General features: G+C 52.3%; 6 protein-coding genes across 6 annotated transcripts; 4 read left to right on the forward strand and 2 right to left on the reverse strand.

The window, feature by feature from the left end:
- On the forward strand, nt 1–2,049 carry UCRPA7_5065 (putative transcriptional regulator medusa protein; the record flags this gene model as incomplete). The annotated part of the gene is made up of 1 exon (XM_007917613.1): nt 1–2,049. The coding sequence occupies one exon, from the start codon at nt 1–3 to the stop codon at nt 2,047–2,049; it is 2,049 nt and encodes a 682-aa protein (XP_007915804.1).
- A 6,868-nt stretch (nt 2,050–8,917) lies between these two features.
- Nucleotides 8,918–10,410, forward strand: UCRPA7_5066 (putative fad binding domain protein; the record flags this gene model as incomplete). Its single annotated transcript, XM_007917614.1, has 4 exons — nt 8,918–8,993; nt 9,080–9,504; nt 9,565–9,677; nt 9,729–10,410. The coding sequence occupies 4 exons, from the start codon at nt 8,918–8,920 to the stop codon at nt 10,408–10,410; spliced, it is 1,296 nt and encodes a 431-aa protein (XP_007915805.1).
- A 180-nt stretch (nt 10,411–10,590) lies between these two features.
- On the reverse strand, nt 10,591–12,135 carry UCRPA7_5067 (putative general alpha-glucoside permease protein; the record flags this gene model as incomplete). The annotated part of the gene is made up of 5 exons (XM_007917615.1): nt 10,591–10,713; nt 10,771–10,935; nt 10,986–11,740; nt 11,800–11,863; nt 11,923–12,135. 5 exons carry the CDS (start codon nt 12,133–12,135, stop codon nt 10,591–10,593), a joined length of 1,320 nt encoding a protein of 439 aa, XP_007915806.1.
- Nucleotides 12,136–13,226: 1,091 nt separating this feature from the next.
- UCRPA7_5068 (putative cytochrome p450 protein) lies at nt 13,227–15,060 on the forward strand (the record flags this gene model as incomplete). The annotated part of the gene is made up of 4 exons (XM_007917616.1): nt 13,227–13,233; nt 13,392–13,491; nt 13,544–14,767; nt 14,856–15,060. The coding sequence occupies 4 exons, from the start codon at nt 13,227–13,229 to the stop codon at nt 15,058–15,060; spliced, it is 1,536 nt and encodes a 511-aa protein (XP_007915807.1).
- Nucleotides 15,061–17,656: 2,596 nt separating this feature from the next.
- UCRPA7_5069 (putative vacuolar segregation protein pep7 protein) lies at nt 17,657–19,474 on the reverse strand (the record flags this gene model as incomplete). The annotated part of the gene is made up of 2 exons (XM_007917617.1): nt 17,657–18,531; nt 18,586–19,474. The coding sequence occupies 2 exons, from the start codon at nt 19,472–19,474 to the stop codon at nt 17,657–17,659; spliced, it is 1,764 nt and encodes a 587-aa protein (XP_007915808.1).
- A 1,474-nt stretch (nt 19,475–20,948) lies between these two features.
- On the forward strand, nt 20,949–21,721 carry UCRPA7_5070 (putative siroheme synthase protein; the record flags this gene model as incomplete). The annotated part of the gene is made up of 2 exons (XM_007917618.1): nt 20,949–21,451; nt 21,526–21,721. The coding sequence occupies 2 exons, from the start codon at nt 20,949–20,951 to the stop codon at nt 21,719–21,721; spliced, it is 699 nt and encodes a 232-aa protein (XP_007915809.1).
- Between the last annotated feature and the right edge of the window lie 502 nt (nt 21,722–22,223).

Genomic DNA, 22,223 nt, shown 5'->3' on the forward strand with positions numbered 1-22,223 from the left:
ATGGCTTTTGCGGCCAATAATGCTGCTGCAGCCGCCGCAAATGCTCAGGCACAGTACATGAATGCGCCGTCGTTCTCAGCACCGGGAATCACCTACCTCGGCAGCCAGCCCAGCTGCGGACAAGGTGGCACAAAGGTTTTCCTGAAAATCCAGAGCCAATATGACTTGATGACCATGACGCCCACGGCTCCTTATTGCTGGGTAATCTTTGGCGACCAGAGATGCTCGGCGCATATCATGAAGGAGGGCCAGGATGCCAGCGGCGCATGCACGTATAACATCACAACTGATGCGCCGAACTACATGGTCACGAACTGGCAGAGCCCTTCAAACGTGCCAGTGTCGCTCATCATCGAGAGTTCAGAAGGAAACGAGATTGCACGCGTCGAGTCCGCGGGATCCTTTACATACACCGATGCACAGGCAAGTGTGTCCTCCGGGACCGCCAGCCCACATGACAACAACGGGTCAGTCACACGGAGAGGCAGCCGGTCACCTGAACATGAACAGCGGGCCAGCCCGCCGCAACTCACGGTCCGCACGAGCGCCACCACGAGCCCTACGAACGAACATCACGGCCAGCAGCTCACGCCGGTCGGGCCGTCAGATGAGGCTACAAATACCTTTGGCTATCCGCCCACCGGGGTTGCCCAGGGGCAGAACTCCTTTACGCCATCAACGGCGTATAATCAGAGCAACGATACGATGCTTGGAGCATACCGCACCACGAACTACCACCACCAACACTATCACCGGGGCGCGTCCGCTCTCCGCTCGCCTCATCACAGTGTTGGTGGATGGAATACCTATGGCGGGCTGGATGGCCGCAGCCCCGGGTCGTACGGGCCATCGTCACACACGAGCATCACTCGTCCGGGTCTCACACCTTCGCTGCCCGCTCCGAATGCGGGTACACCGCAGCTGATCCGGACCAGCACCATTCAACAAAGCGGCCCCGGCACCGGCATGAGCAGCAACCCGTACAACCCGTACGCGCTGTATTCGTCCAAGGCGGTGCTTACAATCCAGGGCAACCTTGACTCAATGGCACAGGACTGGACTCAGGAGGAATGGGACAATAGGCGCAGAATTGTGATCTTCAAGAAGACACAGGTTGGCAGCAGGCTCAACGCTTCTTTCCGGCCGGTGTCCGTTAATGAGAGGCCGCCGAACAGTATCTGCATCTCCTGCATCTGGTGGGCCGAGAAGCAAGAATGCTTCGTCACCTCGGTGGACACAATTCATCTGCTTGAGCAGCTCGTCGCAGCACCGGCACGATTCACCGTCGAGGAGAAGAACCGGATCCGCCGCAATCTGGAAGGCTTCAAGCCACTGACTGTGTCCAAGGCAAAGGCGGATAGCGAGGAGTTCTTCAAGATCATCATGGGCTTTGGCAACCCCAAGCCGAGAAACATTGAGAAGGACGTCAAGGTGTTTCCCTGGAAAATCCTGGGACAGGCCCTGAAGAAAATCATTGGCAAATACAGTGCCTCACCTTCATCGACTCTTCCGCCCACGACACCGACCCATCTCCTCACTCCAGTGAGCGTGAGCGGTGCAAGCTATCCCTTGCCTCCCACGCCAGGGTCGACCACTACGGCGACAGACCCAACATCGGCGACTGGCTACATAAGCGCCGGAGTCGGCAGCCACGGCTCTATGGCGGATACAATCCCATCACCACGCTCGCTCCCTGGAAGCACATCAACAGCATGGCCAGCATACCCAGGCAGTGCTGTGTCAAGGACACTGTCCCCAGTGGTTGGCCTCAAGCCAGCATCCCCCAACCCGACCTCCAGTCTGCGCATCTCAACCTTACCAGCCGTCTACGACACCCGCGGCAGCCAGAACTTGACCAGCCCCTACGGCCTACCTCAGGGGCACAACACCCACCATGGACAAGTGCCTCAAAGCCATAGTGGTCGCTGGGACTACAGCGGGGTCGACACCAGCACAGGGGTGTATGGCGGCGCAGCCCATAGCGCCCATCACGGAGTTGGTCACGGAGTCTACAGCGGGGCGTATGGGGAGAGTGCCCAGCGAGCATGAGCAGCCGTATGACTGGCTGATGGAGTGGCTGACCTGGGGGCGTGTGAACCGATCCCAGTTGAGGTGTGAGCCAGGAATGCGGAGACTGCGTCATGCCGCTGTCGTCGTCGTCGTCGTCGTCGTCGTCGTTGTTGTTGTTGTCGTTATGGAAAAGTCGCCTCTAAGTCTCTTTCTTTGACTTGAGAGTCTCTGGTGGTTTCAAACGTACGGCCTCCTGCTTCACTCTCCTCCTCTATCTCTATTTCTCTTGCCTGCGCAGCCGTCCATCGGCCCACCACCTGCCCTCGTCTCCCTGACGAGTTCAATCATACCTACCTGTCAACCTGCCTTACTTCAAGGGAATTTCACCCTACCATACTCGGTTTCCGGCCTCAAGTCCGCCCTTGCTTGCTCATCAGAGCTGTGGTGGATCTCCAGCTTTGCATTTGGTGGTGGGCAGCAGCCTATCATGTGCTACGCCGCAGGCCAATCGGGATCTATCACCACCCTCCTCTACGACGGTCTAGGCACATCCCGAGACCCCCCCTTTTCACAAGTCCAGGTCTGCTGCGATCAGTCATATCAAGAAATCATACAAAGGTACCTACCTTTGGGCAAGTCATTACACTGGCATGCTACGCTATGATAACTGCAGCATTCTCAGCAGCGAAGTCATGGTTCACCAATGTACATCCTTGGCCAAAACATCCTATCTCTCCGTGTTGCACCTCCATTTCTCTTCACGGGCTGCCTGCAGCTCTGCCTCATGTGGATGTCCACGAGTTAGCATCCATGCGCCTGATTGGTTGTCACGAGGAGGAAGTGCTGGGTTGCGGCTGTGCATCTCGTGGGTTGGGTGTGGCGGCTGCTGTTGCCTCCAGATACTCTCTCTCCAGGGTAGGGCGCTACGGTACTTTGTCCGAGGCGCACGGGAAGAACATGCATGACGCATATCATATGCGTCAGCCGGATGGCTTAGAACCTGCGCCGTTTTAGTCCTATGTTAACTACCATGCGAGGACGGCTTCTCTTGGCTGGTTGGATGCAGATGGGCCAGACCACTAGCGGCGCTTCCCCGGTCTGTTTGTCTCGGGTTCGATGGCGGACGGCCCAAGCCGTGCTTTGAAGGACATCAGTCGGGTCCGCAGGCACCGTCAAATCACAGGCGACCATCACATGGATGTGCGAAACAATCAACTGCCGGTCTAGGCCTTTCAATCAGTACCCGCATGTCTTTCCTTCGGATGCTACGCTGAAGATCGACCATGCTTTGATGGGACGCCGAGGTGCAGGTTATGCCTTGATACGAGACGACCACCCTGATCTGCCCACACCAATATGCGTCTTATCTTGGTCATTGGAGTGACTTTTTCTGACTTGGTGAGGTTGTCGCGTGGCAACATCTTGGTTCCGGGCATACACCTGCTAAACAATATGCTTCGTTCTCGCTACACATCAGATACCTGACAACAAAGTTCCATTTTGCCATCATCATCAGATGGGGTAGCAACACCACGCGCTTGTGTTGGTCTGGTTCCATATCAGCGAGACGTCATCTCGCACTCGATTCCCCTCAAGCAGAACTACAACTTTCTGCCGCCTCGCTTGATTTATCTATGGGACAATGGCTTAGGTATATCGGTTACAGGCTGGCTCTTTGGCATATCTCTCATCCTTTCATTCAATTTCCTACGGTATACTTTGATTCTTTTGCATTTTGTGTTGGCTTTAAGAATGGGGTTGTGATTGATAGAGAGACGTATGTTCATGTGTTTTTTGTGCTTGCAACCTTGGCGGCTTGCATTTCTTGTCAAAGTATTTCTCTACTTGGCTTTTGCGCCCCTCGTTCTTGGTCTGTTCTTAGCTTGCATCATTATCTACTACACATAAAAGGGGTGATGTCATGGTCGGCGCTGGTTTGTGTACCCTTGGATGGATAGAGACTCTGGGTCAGATGCACTACTGATCTCCGGTTTATTTGGGAAGGGCCCTGGATGGATATTGCATTATACCCTAATGATTTCCTTACACGTCTTCATTATTTCGAGCTTGGGTATTTGATTAGACTGGATGGGAATTTCGTCGCCGTGCATATGATTGCATAATAGGCGGTTGATGGGACGGAAGGGGATGCAACGAGAAGAAACTCTTTCTCTATGATCTTGTTCTCATATAATACGACGTACCTTATGTAATAAGACACATTCATCTGCTACATTGCTTGCAACTCGCGGGGTCCCTTTTCTCAATGCCACGATGATTAGCGTTGTCATGTAAGGATTTCAATTTCGTCCTTGTTTCGACTCGCGAGACTCTGCTAAAATTCTAACCCTAAGTATATCCTGGCTGTGCTATGAGTTAATTTGTAAGAATGCCTCCCCTTAGCAACGCCGAAACATAATTCAAATATGTGTGTACTCAAACATCTGGATGTGCCTCATCCTGGCCCGGGTTGGCCTCCTCGTAGTGAACCCATTTCACAAAGCGATAGTATGCAGCCGCAAGCAGGGCGCCAAGTGCCGGCCCAAGCCAATATATCCAGTGATAGCCTGGGAAGCTTCTTCCAGCTACAGCGCACCCGAAGCTGCGGGCGGGATTCAGGGATCCTCCGGTGAAAAAGGTGCCTTGACGATAGTTAGCATTTGATTCACACATAAGCAATAGCTTGCCCAGCCACCCAGCATCAGAGATGTTATGATTGCAGTTGTGGATCTCAAGCCGATCATGACAGGTGGAGACTTCATCACTTACCAGGAATCAAGGCGACAAAGAGTGCCAGACCAATACCAACTGGTGCCAAAAACGTGTCCTTTGACTTCTCGACGGCCAGCATGAGAACCACAAAGACCAACTCTGCCGTGAAGAACATTTCCACAAACAGTCCTTGGACAATGCTTGTGCCCCCCGACAATATTGTATTGGCCTGGCTCACATCTCCCGGAAACATTGCCTGTACAAGGCCGCCTGCGCACATGCAGGCCAGGAGTTGGGCAGGGACGAGGAAGGCGCCACGGAGCCATGGAAGCTGTCCGGAAGCGCACAAGCCGAGGGTGACCTGTAAGACATCTCTGTCAGAACATTGTACGATTGACAAGGCTGTGCTTTTGTTGTGACGAAAAGGGGGAGTTCGCACAGCAGGATTGAAGAGGCCACCGCTTATTCGATAGAATGCCCAGACGTTGACGAGCAAGGGGAAACTGTAGGCGAGGGCAAGAATCATGATTGTCAAGCTACTCGCACCACCCGCTGCGGCAGAAGATGGAGCCTGGCTCACTGCCATGAGGTGCCCAGCATAGCTGAGCCAGAGAAAGAAAAAGGTCCCAACAAACTCGCCGGACGCAGCAACCCAATGCGTCTGCATAGTCGTGAGATGAGTGCGAGACTTTGCGGCGTGAGGCCTGTGGGGTCGCCCGTGGGAGTATCGCACTTCCTTGGATGCCATTTTTGTGATGCCTCGAGGCTTTTCTTTAGGTCTACGAGGAAGAAACAATGCCGTCAAGGGGGATGGATAGGTATTCAGGATAGACCTGCCACCCAGGGCAGACGGCCAGTAAGTGCTCTTATCTGCGCTGACCCTTGCCAGCCAGATGTGTTTGGGTCAGGCTAAGTCACCCTAGCTCTGCGAGTGCCGATTCGATCATGGATATTGCCGTCACAGACGCTGGGACTGTATATAGCTAGAGGAGCGAAATAGGCATAGCAGCCACCAAAATCGGCGGATTCGGCTTTGAGGCGTCTCAGCTATGACACAATAGGCTGGCTAGAACAGATACTATTTGCGCTGGCATTGATTGATCGGGCAACCGTAGCAGCACGCGGCTGCTGGGCGTGAGGAATGTGCCGTGCCGGGGCGAGCTCCAATTCGACATTACGAGGCTTTCCCAACCTTGAAGAGCTGGGATGACGTGGGGTTGGGCGTCTCTCGCAGATCATGGCGCTGGTGCTTGAGGCTAACGAGCACATCTAGTCCTCAATGGGTCGTAGGGCGTAGCGCGGCCACCTACTCGCCCAGATCGATGATGGGATTTTATGGTTTTCCGCAGCGTTAGATCGTGCCGGTTTTGCCAGTAGAAACTAAAAGAAATGGATTTCCTACGCAAGCTCGCGATCTCTCTAATAAGAGCTGCGAGTCATCGAGTCAGTACTCATGGTGCGGGCGCCTAAGCCACTAAATCTCGTGATCGATGTGTGTAATAGGGATAAGTTGTTTAGCCATCTGTGCTGCACGAGAAGCTTGCCAATCCGACGGACATCTATCCAATTGCCTGGTGCATATGTCATAGGTGCGCATTCCAGAGACTCGCCATAGACTGATAAGTTCGCATGCTACTATGCTGGGCACTGAAAATGCATTCACGCTGCACTCAAACATCTTGGGCGGTTCCCAGATCATGTCCAATTCTATATTCCTCAAATAGGATCAGATGATAAAAACACCAGGTCAGCAATATACTGTGTCATCAGAGCAACATTATGGGGGAATTGTACAGTATGAACATAATCTTCGACGGATCAGTTGATAAACTGCTTCTCCAATTTGCTCCTGTACCAATGTGCTCCTGTACCAATGTTTTCACGCCCATGAAGCCTGCAAATAATCCTAAGGACTGTCTAATCATAGTATAGATCATTGTCGGTCTATATTGTATTGGTACATCGTTTCCCGAAATGAGGTTTGCAGAGAGCCAAAACCTCAGATCGGGGATTCCTGTCTATATTGGTCAACTCTGGATGATCTCGTGAAAATGACTGAGATACGTCACACAGACATGAGAATGGGTTAGTAAGACTTTCTTCATACCAAATGGAGGTGGTACTAGTTGAAAGATTTCGGGCTCAGAATATCCTTCAATTTATTGGCTCAAGCGGAACTGTTTCCAACATACGCTTCGTCCTCGCTTGCTCCGGGCATCGAAATGGAGCATAACTTCTTCGTCTCAACACTAATATTATGATAGAAGGATTAGCTATTGCAATTGTATTTATTAATTCTAACGGTATGTTACTATGTCTTAAGTAACTACACTGGAAGATCTTGCTTTCCTGTAATCAATTCCTCGCTCAAATGCCACAAACGCTCCGCTATAATGGGATCGCTAGCAAACTTCGCGCAATCCACGAATTGGCAGTCTGCCATATATAAACCGGTAGAGGCTAAATACGGCGGTCAGTACTATTCCTGAATATTTCATGAGAGAGCTTACCATCCAATTCAGGGTCAAGAGCGGCGACGAGCGTAGTTGACGCACCCTCATCTGGCGTTTTCCAATATGCAGCGGTCTTCTTCAGAGCAGCAGCGGTCTCTTCATCGTGATCCCGACTCAGATCCGTCAAGACGCCTGTGAAAGTGAGCCCATGTTACCACGACTAACCGAGTATACTGATTGGTTTGTGGACACTTACCTCCCGGGTGAATCGCAAAGGAATTTATGCCCAGCTTATTCAGATGACGCTTCAGATGAACTGTGAAGAGGATGTTTGCAGTTTTCGACTGAGAATATGCAATAATCGGCGGGTAGCCATCTGCTGTCTTTTTAGCGAACGCAGGAGGTAGGTTCGCAAAGGGCTCTTCTTCCGGGGGAATCTCATGGCCTTCAAAATTATAATCATGAAATCGAATTGGCGATAGTCTATGGCCGTGGCTAGCTAAGTTTATAACTCGTACTGAACCTGGCGTCGCCGACTCTGCTGCTTTTAGAATTAGGGGTAAGAGTAGGTTGGTAAGTAGGAATGGGCCAATGTGATTAGTTCCTAGCTGATATTCAATCTTCTCCTCGGTCACTCGTCGAGTCTGTATCACAGCACCCGCATTGTTGATCAAGAAATCCACTTTGTCCACCAAGCTTCCTATCTTAGTTGCTGCTGCCCTGACTGATTCCTGTGATGCCAGGTCGAGGATAACAGTCTCAACTTTCACCGGCGAATACAGTGATCTGATCTTGTCCGCTACCTTCAAAACTTTTTCCCTCGTTCTGGATGCCAAAATTATGGTCTTTGGACTTTGAGATGCAAATGCTAGAGCAGTCGCTTCACCAATGCCAATCGGCGCGACACCAGTAACCACAACTTGAAAGCCCACGAATTAGCTTGACTCAGGGGTATCGCGGCCAAACATCACAGAAATACATTACCATTTCTCCCTCTTATCCTATCTGCAAATACATTTGCAACCTCGAGGGCTGAGGTCTTTTCCCCAAATTCTGGATGCGATGTCATACTGAACAAAGACTATGAGAGCTCACGTGCTTGATCCGGGCTGAACCGACTCTGCTCTCGATGCATCACCAGCCTGAGCTCGTGATACCAAAGGGTATCGAGCTTGATAACGACCCAATCAATCGGCCAACTGGTCTTGGAAATGCACCGAAGAGAGACCCTTTGTAGACTCCGAGGCGCTGACCTGGGCAAATCAAAACCCGGCATTTTACGAGCACATCGGCATCGTCCTGGACTTTTAGCCGTAGACGCTGCGTGGCCTCGGCCTTGTCAGCTAGGGACTACCCCCGCGTCGAACAAGCGGGAAGAATGCATGGTCCGATGGGGACGAACTGATGGAGCCACTCTTCCCCGGTTGCTTGCTTGGTAAGGGGTGATTGATCTGTACCCCGCATGGGGAGAGAGCGTGAACTAACATCAATCCCAAGCTCCTCGGCCCTATCGTAGTTCTGCGATTTCTCTTTCGACTATTCTGAAACGGCAGTTAATTGTATACTAGCGAACGGCCCCATCGACCCGATCATGACATGGCCAGAATGCTTCTCCTCGGAGTCACATTTGCTCCCGAAGCGCTCTTTGACACGCGAATTCTCATGCACTTAACTTCCCCTATCTAGTTGTCCCTTTGTGTCAAATCTGCTGGCATGTATCAGTGAGCGCTTCTGCCGGCACAATGACGGTAAACGGAGTAACCAAGAACGGAGCTGGGCCCCAAAAGACGGGTGTCAAAGTCATTGTCGTTGGAGCTGGTACGTGGACCAAACCATCCCCTCACTGCCTCGCATAAGCTACCCCAAATATGACCATCTCGAGCTGAAACCTTCTTTCATTACAGGATTTGGTGGTCTGTCTGCAGCCATTGAATGTTATAGGCACGGCCACGATGTCGAAATCTATGAGTCTTTTGCAGAGCTTAAGGCGCTTGGTGACATCATCACCTTCGGCTCTAATGCCGGCCGCGTATTCGTCAGATGGTCGAATGGTGCTGTTGCACAGGAGATGCGATCTCTCAGTATAGACACTTCCAAGCATGGCTTCAATATACACAAGTACGATACTGGGGAGGTGGTCATTAATCAGAAGACTCCGCCGTATAATGCAGAAGCGCCGTACTTCAATGGACACAGAGGAGAACTGCATGAAATTGTATACAACTATGCACGAGACGTTTTGAAAATTCCCATAAATTTGAACCGACGTATTGAGAACTATTTCGAGAATGATAAAGAAGCAGGGATCATACTTGCTAATGGAGAGAAGGTGGGCTAGCCCATACGGTCAAGTCAAATTGCACTCACAATGTACTAATTCGATTGTTAGGTTGTTGGAGATGTCGTTATTGCTGCAGATGGTGTGCGTTCGAAAGCCCGCAAGACTGTACTTGGCTACGAAGACAAACCCAAGAGCAGTGGCTATGCTGTCTGGAGAGCATGGTATGTTGGGCATAACTGTCCCTCGTGAGAATTTGTTTTAATACCCTCCAGGTTTGAGAATAAAGACATGATCGCAGATCCACAAACCGCTCACTTCTGTAATGATGGCGACACATTTAATGGATGGATTGGCCCGGATATGCATTTTTTGTTCAGTACAATTAAAGATGGCTCTGATTGCTGCTGGGTGCTCACACACCCGGACGTCCATGATATCGACGAGTCCTGGAGTTTCCCAGGAAAGATCTCAGAAGTCAAAGAAGCGATCAAGGACTGGGATCCTCTCTGCACCACAATCATCGAGAAGACGCCAGAAGACAAACTCGTAGACTGGAAACTTGTATACAGAGACCCGTTGCCTACATGGGTTAGTCCACAAGCAAGGATTCTCCTATTAGGAGACTCTGCACACCCATTTCTTCCTACTTCTGCGCAGGGTGCTGCACAGGCAATTGAGGATGGAGCGACTATCGCGGTATGCCTCCGGAAAGGAGGCAAATCTCAGGTCCCTGGAGCCGTCAGAGCTCATGAAAAGATCCGATACGAAAGAGTCAAGAAGGTTCAAAAGACAGGAGAGACTACGAGGGATAAGTGGCATAAGACGGACTGGGATGAGGTAAAGAAGAACCCCGAAAGCATTGAGTTTCCGAGGGAGGATTGGATTCTTGGTTTCGATGCGGAGCAACATGCTGAGGACGTGTTCGATGAGGTCTTAGCTCAGGTTGGAAAGTAAAGTAAAGCCATATAAGAATCAAATGTCTTAGAAATCGTTAGCTTATGTCATAAGATTTACGATCCCCTGTAGGCGCGATACGTGGTGATTTGACACTTGGAAATATGTATACGACTGACTACATAGCATCTGCAAGTTTCCCACTCGTGTGTCCAAACACAACTCACAAGCACCCAATCCTCAATCCACGTGTTCAACAGTCTCAACTCCGGACTTCTCGTTGGAATTAACCTTCTCGACAACCGCCGCTGGTCCTCTGCACTGGTAATGTCGAAACTTCCGGGCTGGCACTTCTGCTTCAAACTATCACCGCAGTCAGTATCAGGCTTCCAAAATCAGAAAGATATCACATGATCTTACCATTTCATCAATCTCCTCAAGCGTTCGTCCTTTGGTCTCTGGCAGGTACCAGAATACCCACACTGCGGTCAAGAAGCAAGATGGTGTCCAGATATAGCCGTATTTTGGACCCCAGTTCAAAGAATCCAGATTGATGAAATAAGGGGCGGTGAATGTTGTGAGCCACTGCGAGGGGTTAGTCAAAATCCCGGGAATCAATGCATAGAAGAACGAACCGCTCCAAAGAATCCTATAGCCGTCGCAAGTCCAAAGGTGAATGACCTCAAGCGCTGTGAAGGAATCTCACCACCAGCCACCCACGCGTACGACGAAATACAACCGTTATATCCGATGAGGTAGACAACGGATAACCCAACAATTGCTTTCCCAGTCGACACAGTTCCAGGATGGACTGTATAGACTATTGCTTGTAAGAGCTGAATCATGCCGCAGATGATCAGACCTGTGGTCAAGAAAACTCGTCGGCGACCGTATCGTGTGATGACAATGCTGTTTACAATAACCGCAACGACGCCGACTGCCACAAGAATGCACGAATTTTCGAAAGCATCGCCAATATGTGCCATCTCAAAAAAGAAGGTTCCATACGCGATCATGAACATGGCGCCGGAAGCTGCCTGAGTTGTGATTGCAGCGATCGACAGTAGTGTCCTTCTACGGTCGATTCGGTTGCGGAAGAGATCCAGAACGCCAACCCCTGAAGCGAGTTGCTGCTCAACTTCAAGAGCTTCGTTCATCTCTGCGAACTCAGTGGACACGGACCAGCCTTCAGGACGCAACCAGTTCAGAGACTTCTCAGCCTGAGTCTTGTGTCCCATTTGCAGAAGCCAACGCGGAGACTCAGGAATGAAGAGCATGCCAATGCATAGGAGGCCTGGCACAATATACACAATACCGAGAGGGATTATGTACGAGTCTCGCCCCTGTATCTTGGAAGTAAAATTGTCGACAATGGTTCCCACGAGAGTTCCTTTGAGTAATTTGGTTAGCCCTATCCGAAAGTTGCTGTCCGTGAAAGGATTGACGTACCAATGGAAGTCCAGAACTGGAAGACGGCAATGGCCATGCCACGATATCTTGCGGGAGTGCATTCCTGAAGCATGAGATGTTAGTAAATGTTATCGGCGGCAGACATACTCGATAATGACATACCTGGATATATAGTTGGGAATGGGTCATGAGAAGGCCGTTTGCAAGACCAATGATGAGTCTTCCAGCATAAAGTCCTGCGATGTTTGTCGTTGCCTGCATAACAGCCGTCGAGAGAAAGATACCGGCACAGGCAATATAGAGCGTCATCTTCCGGCCGAAATATAGGGCGGTGAAGCCAGCTGAAGAAGATGCAATGAAGGCACCCAATGTCATGAGTGATGAGATCAGTTGTTGCCTATCCGTACTAATATTGTATCCAATCGGACTCAGAGGATTGGGTTCACCAAAAACCTGTCATGTAACAAATGAGCCTGGCCTTATCATGGATGGTAAACAAATTCTAACCTCTAAGAAACCACGCATGGCCTGAAGACCACCGATGATTCCGAAGTCAATTCCATATTGAAACGGGCTCATTGAGACAAGGGTAACAGCAAGAAGACATTTCCAATGGTCTTTCAAGCCCAAAGAGGAATCTTGCTGAGGAGCCATTGTGACACGATAGACTTCGTAAAGGGCTTGGCAGCTGAGGAAGCAGAGTGAACGAGAGATGCAGCGATCCTCCTGGGTTGAAGCGGATGGCCTTGGTGTTGCAGAGTTATCTATCTGGACGAAAGGCACTTCAATATGCAAGCGCTCGGGAGCTACGAGCCGTGCGGGAGGCGCGTCCACCCTTGATCTTGGAAGGGGTTCTGGCCAACGACAACTCTCAGAGTCTCGACTCGGCTCAACTGCCGCTGTATTGATTGGGGTAGCACAAATGCCGTCGATGCTAGTGTGAGGAGAAGGCAGCGGCCAGGTCACAAGACTCTGTGATTGTCAACCTGTCAAGAATGCGGAGGTCAAATTTGGGATGCGGAGAAAACCCCCGCTGCCAACAACAGGCTATGCAACCAGAGGCCCGAGAACCATGGGGAGGGAAATCATCCAGCCGTCTCGCATTATGCAGAGCATCGTGTTCATCTACGACGCGGCAGACGGCACAGATCGCCCACTGATCATCCCTCCGCACTTCAACATACAGCAGAGCCCCCCTTTCCGCCTCGCTTAAGTCCGATCTCTCGCAGTCCAACTCGGCCCGGAAAGTCTTTACCGGGGCGGAGGCAATTGTCACTGGTAGGAGAAGTCTCACTGTTGAAATAACCAAGATCTTTCTGATTTAATAGTTGGCCTTTCTGTCTGAATGTCTAATTTGCGCCTGTAGGTATACGGGTATTGTAAACCAGAATAGAGATGCTGTCCGACCAGTTTCATGATCTGTTCGCCATTGCTGGCGTACAGAGACTCCTCAAAGACAGTTCACCATGGGCCGTATGTAGCGCTGTTGTGGTCATAGTTGCAGTGACCCTGGTGATAGATTATGCCAGGATGCTTTGGTTGCGGTCCAAGATGGTTGAGTCTGCCGCCTCCGAGCCGTCAACATGGAACTGACACGCCGCAGCCTCCCGGGCCACTGCCGTATCCCATAGTGGGCAACACCTTCATGCTTCCAGATACAAAGCCATGGATCTGGTTCGAGGAGTTGTCGAAGCATTATGAGGCCCCGTTGATCACGATCTGGATAGGAAGGTGAGCCAGAATGACACCAAATCTCTCGACTGATGATGACTGAATGCGCTAGAAACCCCACGGTATGGATCAATGATGCATGGTCTGCGTCTGAGCTTTTTGAGAAGAGAGCCGGTATCTACTCTTCGCGGCCTAGAATGCTGGTTTTTGCAGAGCTTGGTGCTGGGCAATCTAATTTGGTCAACATGTACACTTGGACGCCAGAACAACGCGAGAGGTGGCGTGTGCAGCGCAAGCTGATGCATCATGCTGTAGGGGTTCAGTCTGTGAGGAAGTATCGCAGCTTTCAGAACGACGAGAGCAGGGTCATAGCATACGACTTGGTGAAGTCACCGGTAGACTACGTCAAGCACTTTGAGCGATACGCCACCAGCGTAGTGTCCATTATTGGCTTTGGGAGAAGGGTGGAAAGCAACGAGGACCCCATAATCACCGAGGTCATCGCCGTAATGCAGCTGGCGGCGGAGCTCAACGTCCCCGGCAAGACGTTCCCCATGCTGATGGAGACGTTTCCGTGGCTGGCCAAATTCCCCAACGCGATCGCGCCGTGGAAATATGGACTCGGGAAGAAGAGAAGCTTCAGCTTCTTCTACGCTCTGGCCCATGAAGCAGCTCACAAGCCTGGGCACGACGACTCGTTCGTCAAGCACCTCTTCTCAGAGAAGGAGAAATATGACCTACGGGAGGAGGAGATCGCCGCTCTGGCGGGCAATCTATTCGGGGCAGGGAGTGACACAAGCAGCAGCACGCTGGTGACATTTGTTCTCGCGTGCTGTGCGTTCCCCGAGACTCTGATCCCGGCCTGGGAAGAGCTAGACCGTGTGGTCGGGCCTCATAGGAGTCCGCACTTTGACGATGAGCCGAATCTTCCCTATGTGAGAGCGTTTGTCAAGGAGGTCTTCCGATGGCGCTCAGTGGCTATTATTGGGGGGCAGCCGCATTCTCCCACGCAGGATGACAGCTACAACGGGTGGCTGATTCCGAAAGGCACCTGGATTCAAGGCAATGTGTGGGCGATTCACCACAACGAAAGAGAGTTTCCGGAGCCCGACCGCTTCAACCCGAAGAGGTATCTTTCTGGGGACCCCGACAACCGGCCATTCCCTGGTGAGCGTGGGTACATGACATTTGGCTGGGGCAGGAGAGTATGCTCTGGTCAGGCGCTTGCTGAACAAGGAACCTGGGTCACAATTGCCAGGCTACTTTGGGGGTTCAACATACAGAAGAAGAGACGGCCAGACGGCAGCGTCATTGACGTTGACATCTTCAACTACACGTGAGTGTGTTTTGTATTGCGTAGCCTCAAAGTCGAAGCGACTTGATAACCGTTAGCTTTCGTTTGCCAGCTGGCTGACCCTGCGTAGAAATGGTCTGAATATGCGGCCTCAGCCATTCGAGTGTAGTATCGAACCCCGAAGTGAGGCGATTCGGCAAACAATCGAGCGCGAGGGACGACAGGCACTCGATGACCTCGAGCAATACCGCGGAGAGTCAAAGTACAGAATGTCGACATTCTACCAGCGAAACGACCTGGCAATGGAGCTCTACGGTGATAAGAGTAAAGCATGATGATGATGATGATGATGATGGAAGAGGCTGACTGATGTAGCCCACCAAGGCGCTCGAGAGGATGAGAGATCCTGGGAAGACACCTAACTGGGTGACTGAGGACTTGGTGTTTCACTCAATGATAAGGACGACGAGGTAATACAACAAAATGGGCACCTAATAGATTGTTGTAGTACCTAGATCGAGCAAGTGCGATCCAAAATCATACAAGCAATGAAATGCTGCACTTAATTAGTGTTTTTTATTATTATTCATAACCTGAGCAGCATCATCATCGAGGTGAGGAGAGGGGAGGAAGTGCTTGGATGCAGAATTGTATTTGGATTTTTAGAGTGACTGCGCGGGGCGTGGTGCGGTACTAACTGAAGAGAGGTGCTTTAACATGACTGATACGCCATCTGAGATGCACCCTGCCGTACTGGATTCATGCACACCATCCCCCCACCCTCAACGACAATGAGATTGCCCAACCACCACAGCCACGCCCAGCGATGATCAATCCCTAGATCGTGTGACTCGACGTGTCAAATCGGCCAAAGAACAACGACATTCATCAAAAACCAGCTAAAGCGCAGCCGCCGCAGAGCATCGACGCGTCAAAGGAGCGATCAAGATCCTTACCTATCTCGGCACCCAGCGAAGTATCGGAAGACCTACATCCTGCCAGAGAAGCAGACAGACAGAAAGACGCCCACAACCGCGGCCATGCCTCGGCCAAGGAGGCAGCGCTTCTCCAATCCTCGCGCGCGTCGTCGTAGCGGCCAGAAGTCCTCCTCCATCGCCACAGCCGCTCAAGCACCGCCCTCCCCCGATGCTTCGTCTTCTGCCCACGACGACGATGGCGACTTGGCATCTTCGCCGTCGCCTTTTTTCAACACCACGTTTTCCACACACCGCGTGTCGCCTCTGTATATAGGGCCGCAGCCGCTTTCACGCGACCGCCTAGGCGTCTTGGAACGGCGTCTGCGTGACGTCTTGGTCGGCGATGTTGTTCGCGGCATTCAGGTTGGGATCGATGGCGGCAACGATAGTTCCATGGGCCGCGCTGGCGCCCTTGAGTTGGTGGAGATGCGATGGGTGCGGCTTGGCATCCTCCTCGGTCAGCCTGCTGAGGGCGACGAGCAGGCGCATACAGGCGACGCCCAGCGACCCGTCAGCCGGGACTTGGGAATAGACACTCCGCCCGGTTTTGGTAGGGGGCTGCGGCGACGCCGGAGGGCTCTTTGCATCTCTCTACAGTATGAGAATGCGCTGTGCACGGCAATCCTCATGCCTACTCTATCAAGTGCGGACGAATCCGGGACGGAAATATTGCATACAGAGGCCTATCCGTCAACCGGATCGTTGTTCAGTGCCCCGTCCACCGACAACGAACATTTCTTGCACCTCCCACTTCTTCTTCTCCGCATGCCTCCGCCCCTGAAACCCGTCATTCTTGACTTCATCTCCGCCACATTCGACTGTCGCATTCATCCTCTTCGTCTCGGCACACGGAGTCTAACCCAGGCATGGGAGCGTTGGCTCAGAGAAGCCGGCGTGCCGACTCGGGGCCCTTTGGCAAAGGACGTAGTCATCACTGTTGGCTTCTACGCTCCATCGATCACCTCAGACAAAGGGGGTGGTCATCAAAAGCGAACAGATGATGATACCGATGATGTGACAGGTCCAGTCATCGGCATCAAGGCAATCGACATCATCATCCCGGCCGGAGATATCAAACGATTTACTGAGACAGGAAAGCGTTTCAGGGCTGGAGACACAGATAGTTCATCACACGGAGGCGGAGATATGCGGAAGCGAAGGAGGCTGGGTGGCCAGACGAACGAGGAGGGATGGGGTTGGCGCACTCTAACAGAAGCTGGAAATGAGGGGGTTGAATCAGCAAGTCTACCCTTCACAGAGGCTCTCGGTCACTATATCGACCGCCATCTTGCTCTGGATATTTTCCACCCGGCTGTACGCATTTCACGCGTTGCATGTGGTGCGTTCGTCTTATCCGAGGGCCGAGTGAAGGTTTTCGCGCCCACCGACACCACAGAAGGACAACTTGCTATCTCAGGGGCACAGCACCGAGGTATTCAGAGCTTGATCGCTGGTCTGATAGAGAGGGCAAGGGGCAAACAAGTGGCTTAGCGATGAAAAGCCTAGAGTTTGCCCCTCGAATTTACTTCATGATCGACGCCAAAACTTCAAGGGCAGCCGCTGGCTACGAATAATGACAATAAAACGAATGCATCGACCTGGGACTGAGGTTATTAAGGAGCCTGGGAAAGGCAGGTTTATTGATGATGGGGAAAAGGGTCGTCAAGAACCTGGCACTTAGGAAATGATTGTAGTATATTAACTGCCGATGATGAATCTGAACTTAAAGACAGCATCATACTCCATGAAAGAATAATAGCGATCACTTGCTCTGGCCTATGAAAGATATTTCAAACATGGATATTCGATGATTATTTCAATTCAATCTTCGAAGATGGCTAGAACTCTCAGGCAGGTATCTACGCTGCTCTGCATCGCCAAAGTAAAGCTCCACGCCCAAACGCCTTGCAATGCTGCCGTTCCAGCTGTTCATGCGGCAAGCCAACGATGGCATTCAAGGTCCGGTAGTACCGGCTGCGTATAGACCTTCCCACCTCTCTTCCACACCGCTGACCTTCTTGGTCAAAGATTGAATCTCTGCATCCAACTCTTCCACGTTTCTCGTAAGGGCGCTGACCTCCTCGAATCTCCGTGCTCCCCTTGCATTCTTGATCATGTCTTTGACCATGAATCGCTGCTCCTCAAGCACCACTAACCTCTCTCGCAGTTCCTTCTCTTCCGTCTCGAGTGCAGAGACGACCGTACTCGTCTCACTGCCTCCTGCAAGACTGGCGGTCTCCGAATCAGCTGACTCGCCGTTTCGGAGGGGAGAAAGATGGTTCACGCCACTGCCCGTCCGATCTATAGCCGAGAGCAGACGCCTATGATTTGATCTGCTCGCGGAGTGCTCCTTTAGCATCCGTGGCACGCTCTTTAATGGCAGCATGTGTGTGTGGAGAAAGGTGCTGGCTGCGGCATATATCGCCTTTTGCAACCTTAGTTGTGTCTGACTAGTTGTTTTCATGTCGCGTATCCTCTTAGCTGCAAGATCGTACTTGGTGAAGCTATCCGTAAGTCTCTTGCGAATCTTTGCAGCTTCCTGAATCTGCGCGTGTGTTGGTGGCGGCTTCTCAAGAGAGAATTCGTCGTCGGGGGGTTGGAGGGCGAGTAAGGCCCTTTGGAAAGAGGGCATGAGCTGCCGAATACCGCGCTCAAACTGACGGAGCGTCTCATACGCTTTTTGATCTGGAGGCTTGTGTACGATCGACTCGGTAAAGTCTCGTTTTGAAAAAATAGTTGACTTGCAGTCCCGGCACATACGAATGTCTATACTAACCTGTGCGGCTGCTGAGTTCCCAGTCTTCTCAGAGCCTTGCAGTGTAGGTGTCGCTGTGAGGGAATTAGCTGGCTGCTATCAAGAGGAATGATGGTGTTTAGACGTACCACTTGCAACACTCAAACCGACTTCGCTTGAGCAGCCAGTCTGCGGGTCCGCGCAAACCACTCTCCCACATATCCGGCAGTGATGTCTCCTGAACGACCAGGAACCAAACTCCTGTTGGCAGAATGGACATTTGGCCACTGACGCGTCGTCCTCCCAGGTCACTACTGATTGCTCGAGGAGCTTGCGTGGATTCCTCTGGCCTGCCAGTGATGTGACTGGTGAGAGTAGGCCGCCCCCGTTGGTTGCTACCTCTTCGGGCGGATTCGCCAGCAGTTGAGTCAGTTTGGTCAACCGCTTTTCTAACCGCTGGATCTCCAGATTGTGTCTCTCCACCTTCTTGCGTCGGATCGAAATAAAATCGTTCGTGTGGTCTATAAGAACGCCATTATGATCATTGTAGCCGTCCCGCGTCTTGTAGCATGTCTCGCACACACGGCACCAGTAGCCCCTGACAGGATCGTGAGCGGCGGACCTTGAGAGCTTGATCTGATACATGGTATGTTCTTCACAAAAGAGACGCCCGCATTTCCTGCAGTTGACACTCCCATTCAAGGGACCTAGCCGCTTGCCGCATGGAGGATCTGTGCACATGTCATTTCCTGTCGGTCTCTGCCAGTGCTTCCTAGTAACCAGCTCCTCGGGGTCGATGACGGCGTCGACAGGTCTTGGGCCAGCCGTCGGCAGCTGTGGCGCAGCGAGCGGAAGTGACTCGTTGGACTCGAAGACTTCCAGGCCGCGCAGCTTCGAGTTGATGATGGACAAAGGCTGAAAGCGCTTGGCTTTGAGGACCTGTTTGTCAAACCAGGTCTTCACCTCGTCCTGCTCGAACTCGGGAAGCTCCTGGTGGGCATCGTCTATATGCCTGTTGAGCTGCAGGAGAGTTAACATCTCCTCACTGCAAATGGGGCAGACGAGACGATTGCCTGTCGAATCGCCATTTGAAGGGCCACCGAGGCTGATGTTGGAGGCAAGGTCTTGGGAGAACTCGGGTAGCGGACTGGACGAGGGAGGAGAGAGGGAGCTCGGGGAGGGCGACCTGAAGGAGAGAGTGCTGGCGTCGGAGGGCGCAAAAGGACTTGTGGCTCTGGCTCTGGGCCCGACTCCGGCTCCGGCTCCGGGCCTGGATCCAGGAGATGTCGGAGTCGAGTTCGGATTCGAATTCGGGGATGGAGAGGGAGGTGCGAGGCCTTTGCCGCTGCCCAGGACCCGGCCGCCTCCCAGCTTCCGCCCAGACATGTCGGCTGCTGCGACGGCGGCGGCGGCGGGGGCACGGCGAGGCTGGAGACGTCGGGGTCGGGGCTCAGCGTCGATGCAGAGCCAGTGTGACGCCGAGTGCGCACTCAGAATGTCGGCGGGGTTTGATGCTGGGGCATGTCAGATCTTAAGGAAGGCCGGGATGGTCGGAGAAGAGCTGTGCTGGTGCTGGCGAGTTGTGATCCCATCGACAAGGCAGCACTGACGCGGCATGGCATTGCTCGGCCGGGGCTGAAGCTGCCTGCAAAGATGGCGATGTTGACCTGAACGTAGAAGAGGCAGCTAGAGACGCCGTCGTCGAGCATATACTGCCTCAGTTCGCCAGTCACTGTCTTGTTCGGGTCATCGCTATTGAGGGTTCTGTGATGTTTGGTGGTGGTGGTGGTGGTGGTGTTGTGGATGCGGCGGAAGCGGAAGAGGCTGTGCAGGTATCACAATGCCTGGTAGCTTATCTCATTCCCTACCCAGGTACCTACTTAGGTACTTCACCTACCTAGAGAGCCGCTGTACTTGAAGTGGGAAGGAGGCGAGCAGTGGACTGGTGGGGTAACTTGGGGTCCTTTCCAGGTTCTGATGTTGTCACGGAGCTAATCCTAATTGAGCCTGGGAGGTAGCTCAGGTAGCTTATCGCCTCACTTATCGTGAGAACCCCTCCGAGAGCTTTCGGAAGCTAATTGACTTTCTTCTCCTGAACTCTTCACTATTGACACTTACACACTTCACCGTCTCTATCGCGCTCTCACCTGCTTTCAATTGCCTTGTGCTGCATGGAAAGACAAGCTCTGCTCGAGGCGCTACATCTCTCCCAAACAGATAGACCTTCAGGCTCTCCTCCTTTCCGGCGCCTTGGCTTGCTGGAGGGGCAGTTGCGAGAGAACGACTGGCTTGGATAGTCGGTCCGGTCTATTCCTGGTGTATTTCAACACAGCATAGATCATGACTGAGCAGCAAGCCAACAGCTTCCCCGAGGTCCAGGGAGGGGGAAGTCTGATCTTGGCCTGGCAGATCAAGGGAAAGAAAGTCCTCGTTGTCGGAGGCGGCGATGTGGGTTCTCATTCGCCGTTTCTTTGTTCATTTGCTTGCTTGCTTGCTCGCTTGCTAATCAAACATGTCTTTTCCCTCATCACAGGTCGCCGCCGGCCGCATTCTCAACTGCCTCAACGCCGATGCCTCCGTCACTGTCGTCTGCCCTGCTTCCGGCCTCAACCCCGAAGTCGCCTTTCGCGTCGCTGAGAAACAGGTCTCCCACACTGATCGCACCTTCGAGCCCCAGGACCTCGACGGCGCCGACATGGTTCTGGTGGCTGTCGACGACCCCGAGGCGTCTACTGCCATATGGAAGCTGTGCAAGGAGCGGAGGATACCGGCCAACATTGCCGACGTCCCTCCCGAGTGCGACTTCTACTTCGGCAGCGTCCATCGAGACGGCCCCTTGCAGATCATGGTCAGCACAAACGGTAAGGGTCCGAGGCTGGCGAGCACCATCCGTAAATACATAGCAGGGAAGCTACCCGCCAACGCGGGGCTGGCCATAGAAAGAACAGGCCAGTTGAGGGCCAAATTAAGAAAGATTGCCCCTCAAGTTGGGGACGGGCCCAAGAGGATGTCATGGTAAGCCAGCCTTGTTGCCATGCCCCTCCTACATGGATCTCTGCTTACTGTGTTCGTGTTCCCCTGCCGTGTAGGATGATCAAGGTCAGCGATGCTTTTGCCTGGGACGAGATGTGCGACATGAGCGAGGAGGACATGGACAATCTCCTGAGCTTCTACGCAAAGGACGATGTGCCGTCTCTGGATATTCTCAAGTCTATGCGTGGAGATCCACAGTTGACCAAAGTCGATGTCTTTGACGGCTCCTACGGCTTTTCTGTTGGTGCTTAGTTCGTTATTCAAACTTCGATTACCTTTCGGCGAATGGGATACCACAGGATGTCGGTCACGGAAAATGTTGGACATGTCATGCACTGGCGTCACGAATGGATTTCTTGTGGTCAGGGGGATGTTTGTCTTAATATGAATTTGATGTTCGGGAAACAAGGAGCCACTCAAATGGTTAGACTGGGCGCATGGATGAATAGAAAGTGTACAATACCAACAACTCTAAATACTACGAAGGGAGACAAGTTCACATTCGCGAACTACTATACTAACGAGCGCCCCCTGAGAGTATGCTAGAGCTATGATAACGGCGGAAGGCGAACCCTGCGTGGTCAATTTGGTACTCGGACACGATCTCACTACAAGAGGTTAGAGGTTGGAGACTTTTCTGAATGGAATCCTGGATATTTTATGCCAGCCACCAAGACTAGTCGTACAGACTTATATACGTATTATACTCGCCAACAGATACCACTCGATAAGAGACAGGACTGCCACATGGTCC

The sequence above is a fragment of the Phaeoacremonium minimum genome, assembly GCF_000392275.1.
Source record: "Phaeoacremonium minimum UCRPA7 unplaced genomic scaffold PA7_03_scaffold_389, whole genome shotgun sequence".
Classification (NCBI taxonomy): Eukaryota; Fungi; Ascomycota; class Sordariomycetes; order Togniniales; family Togniniaceae; genus Phaeoacremonium; species Phaeoacremonium minimum.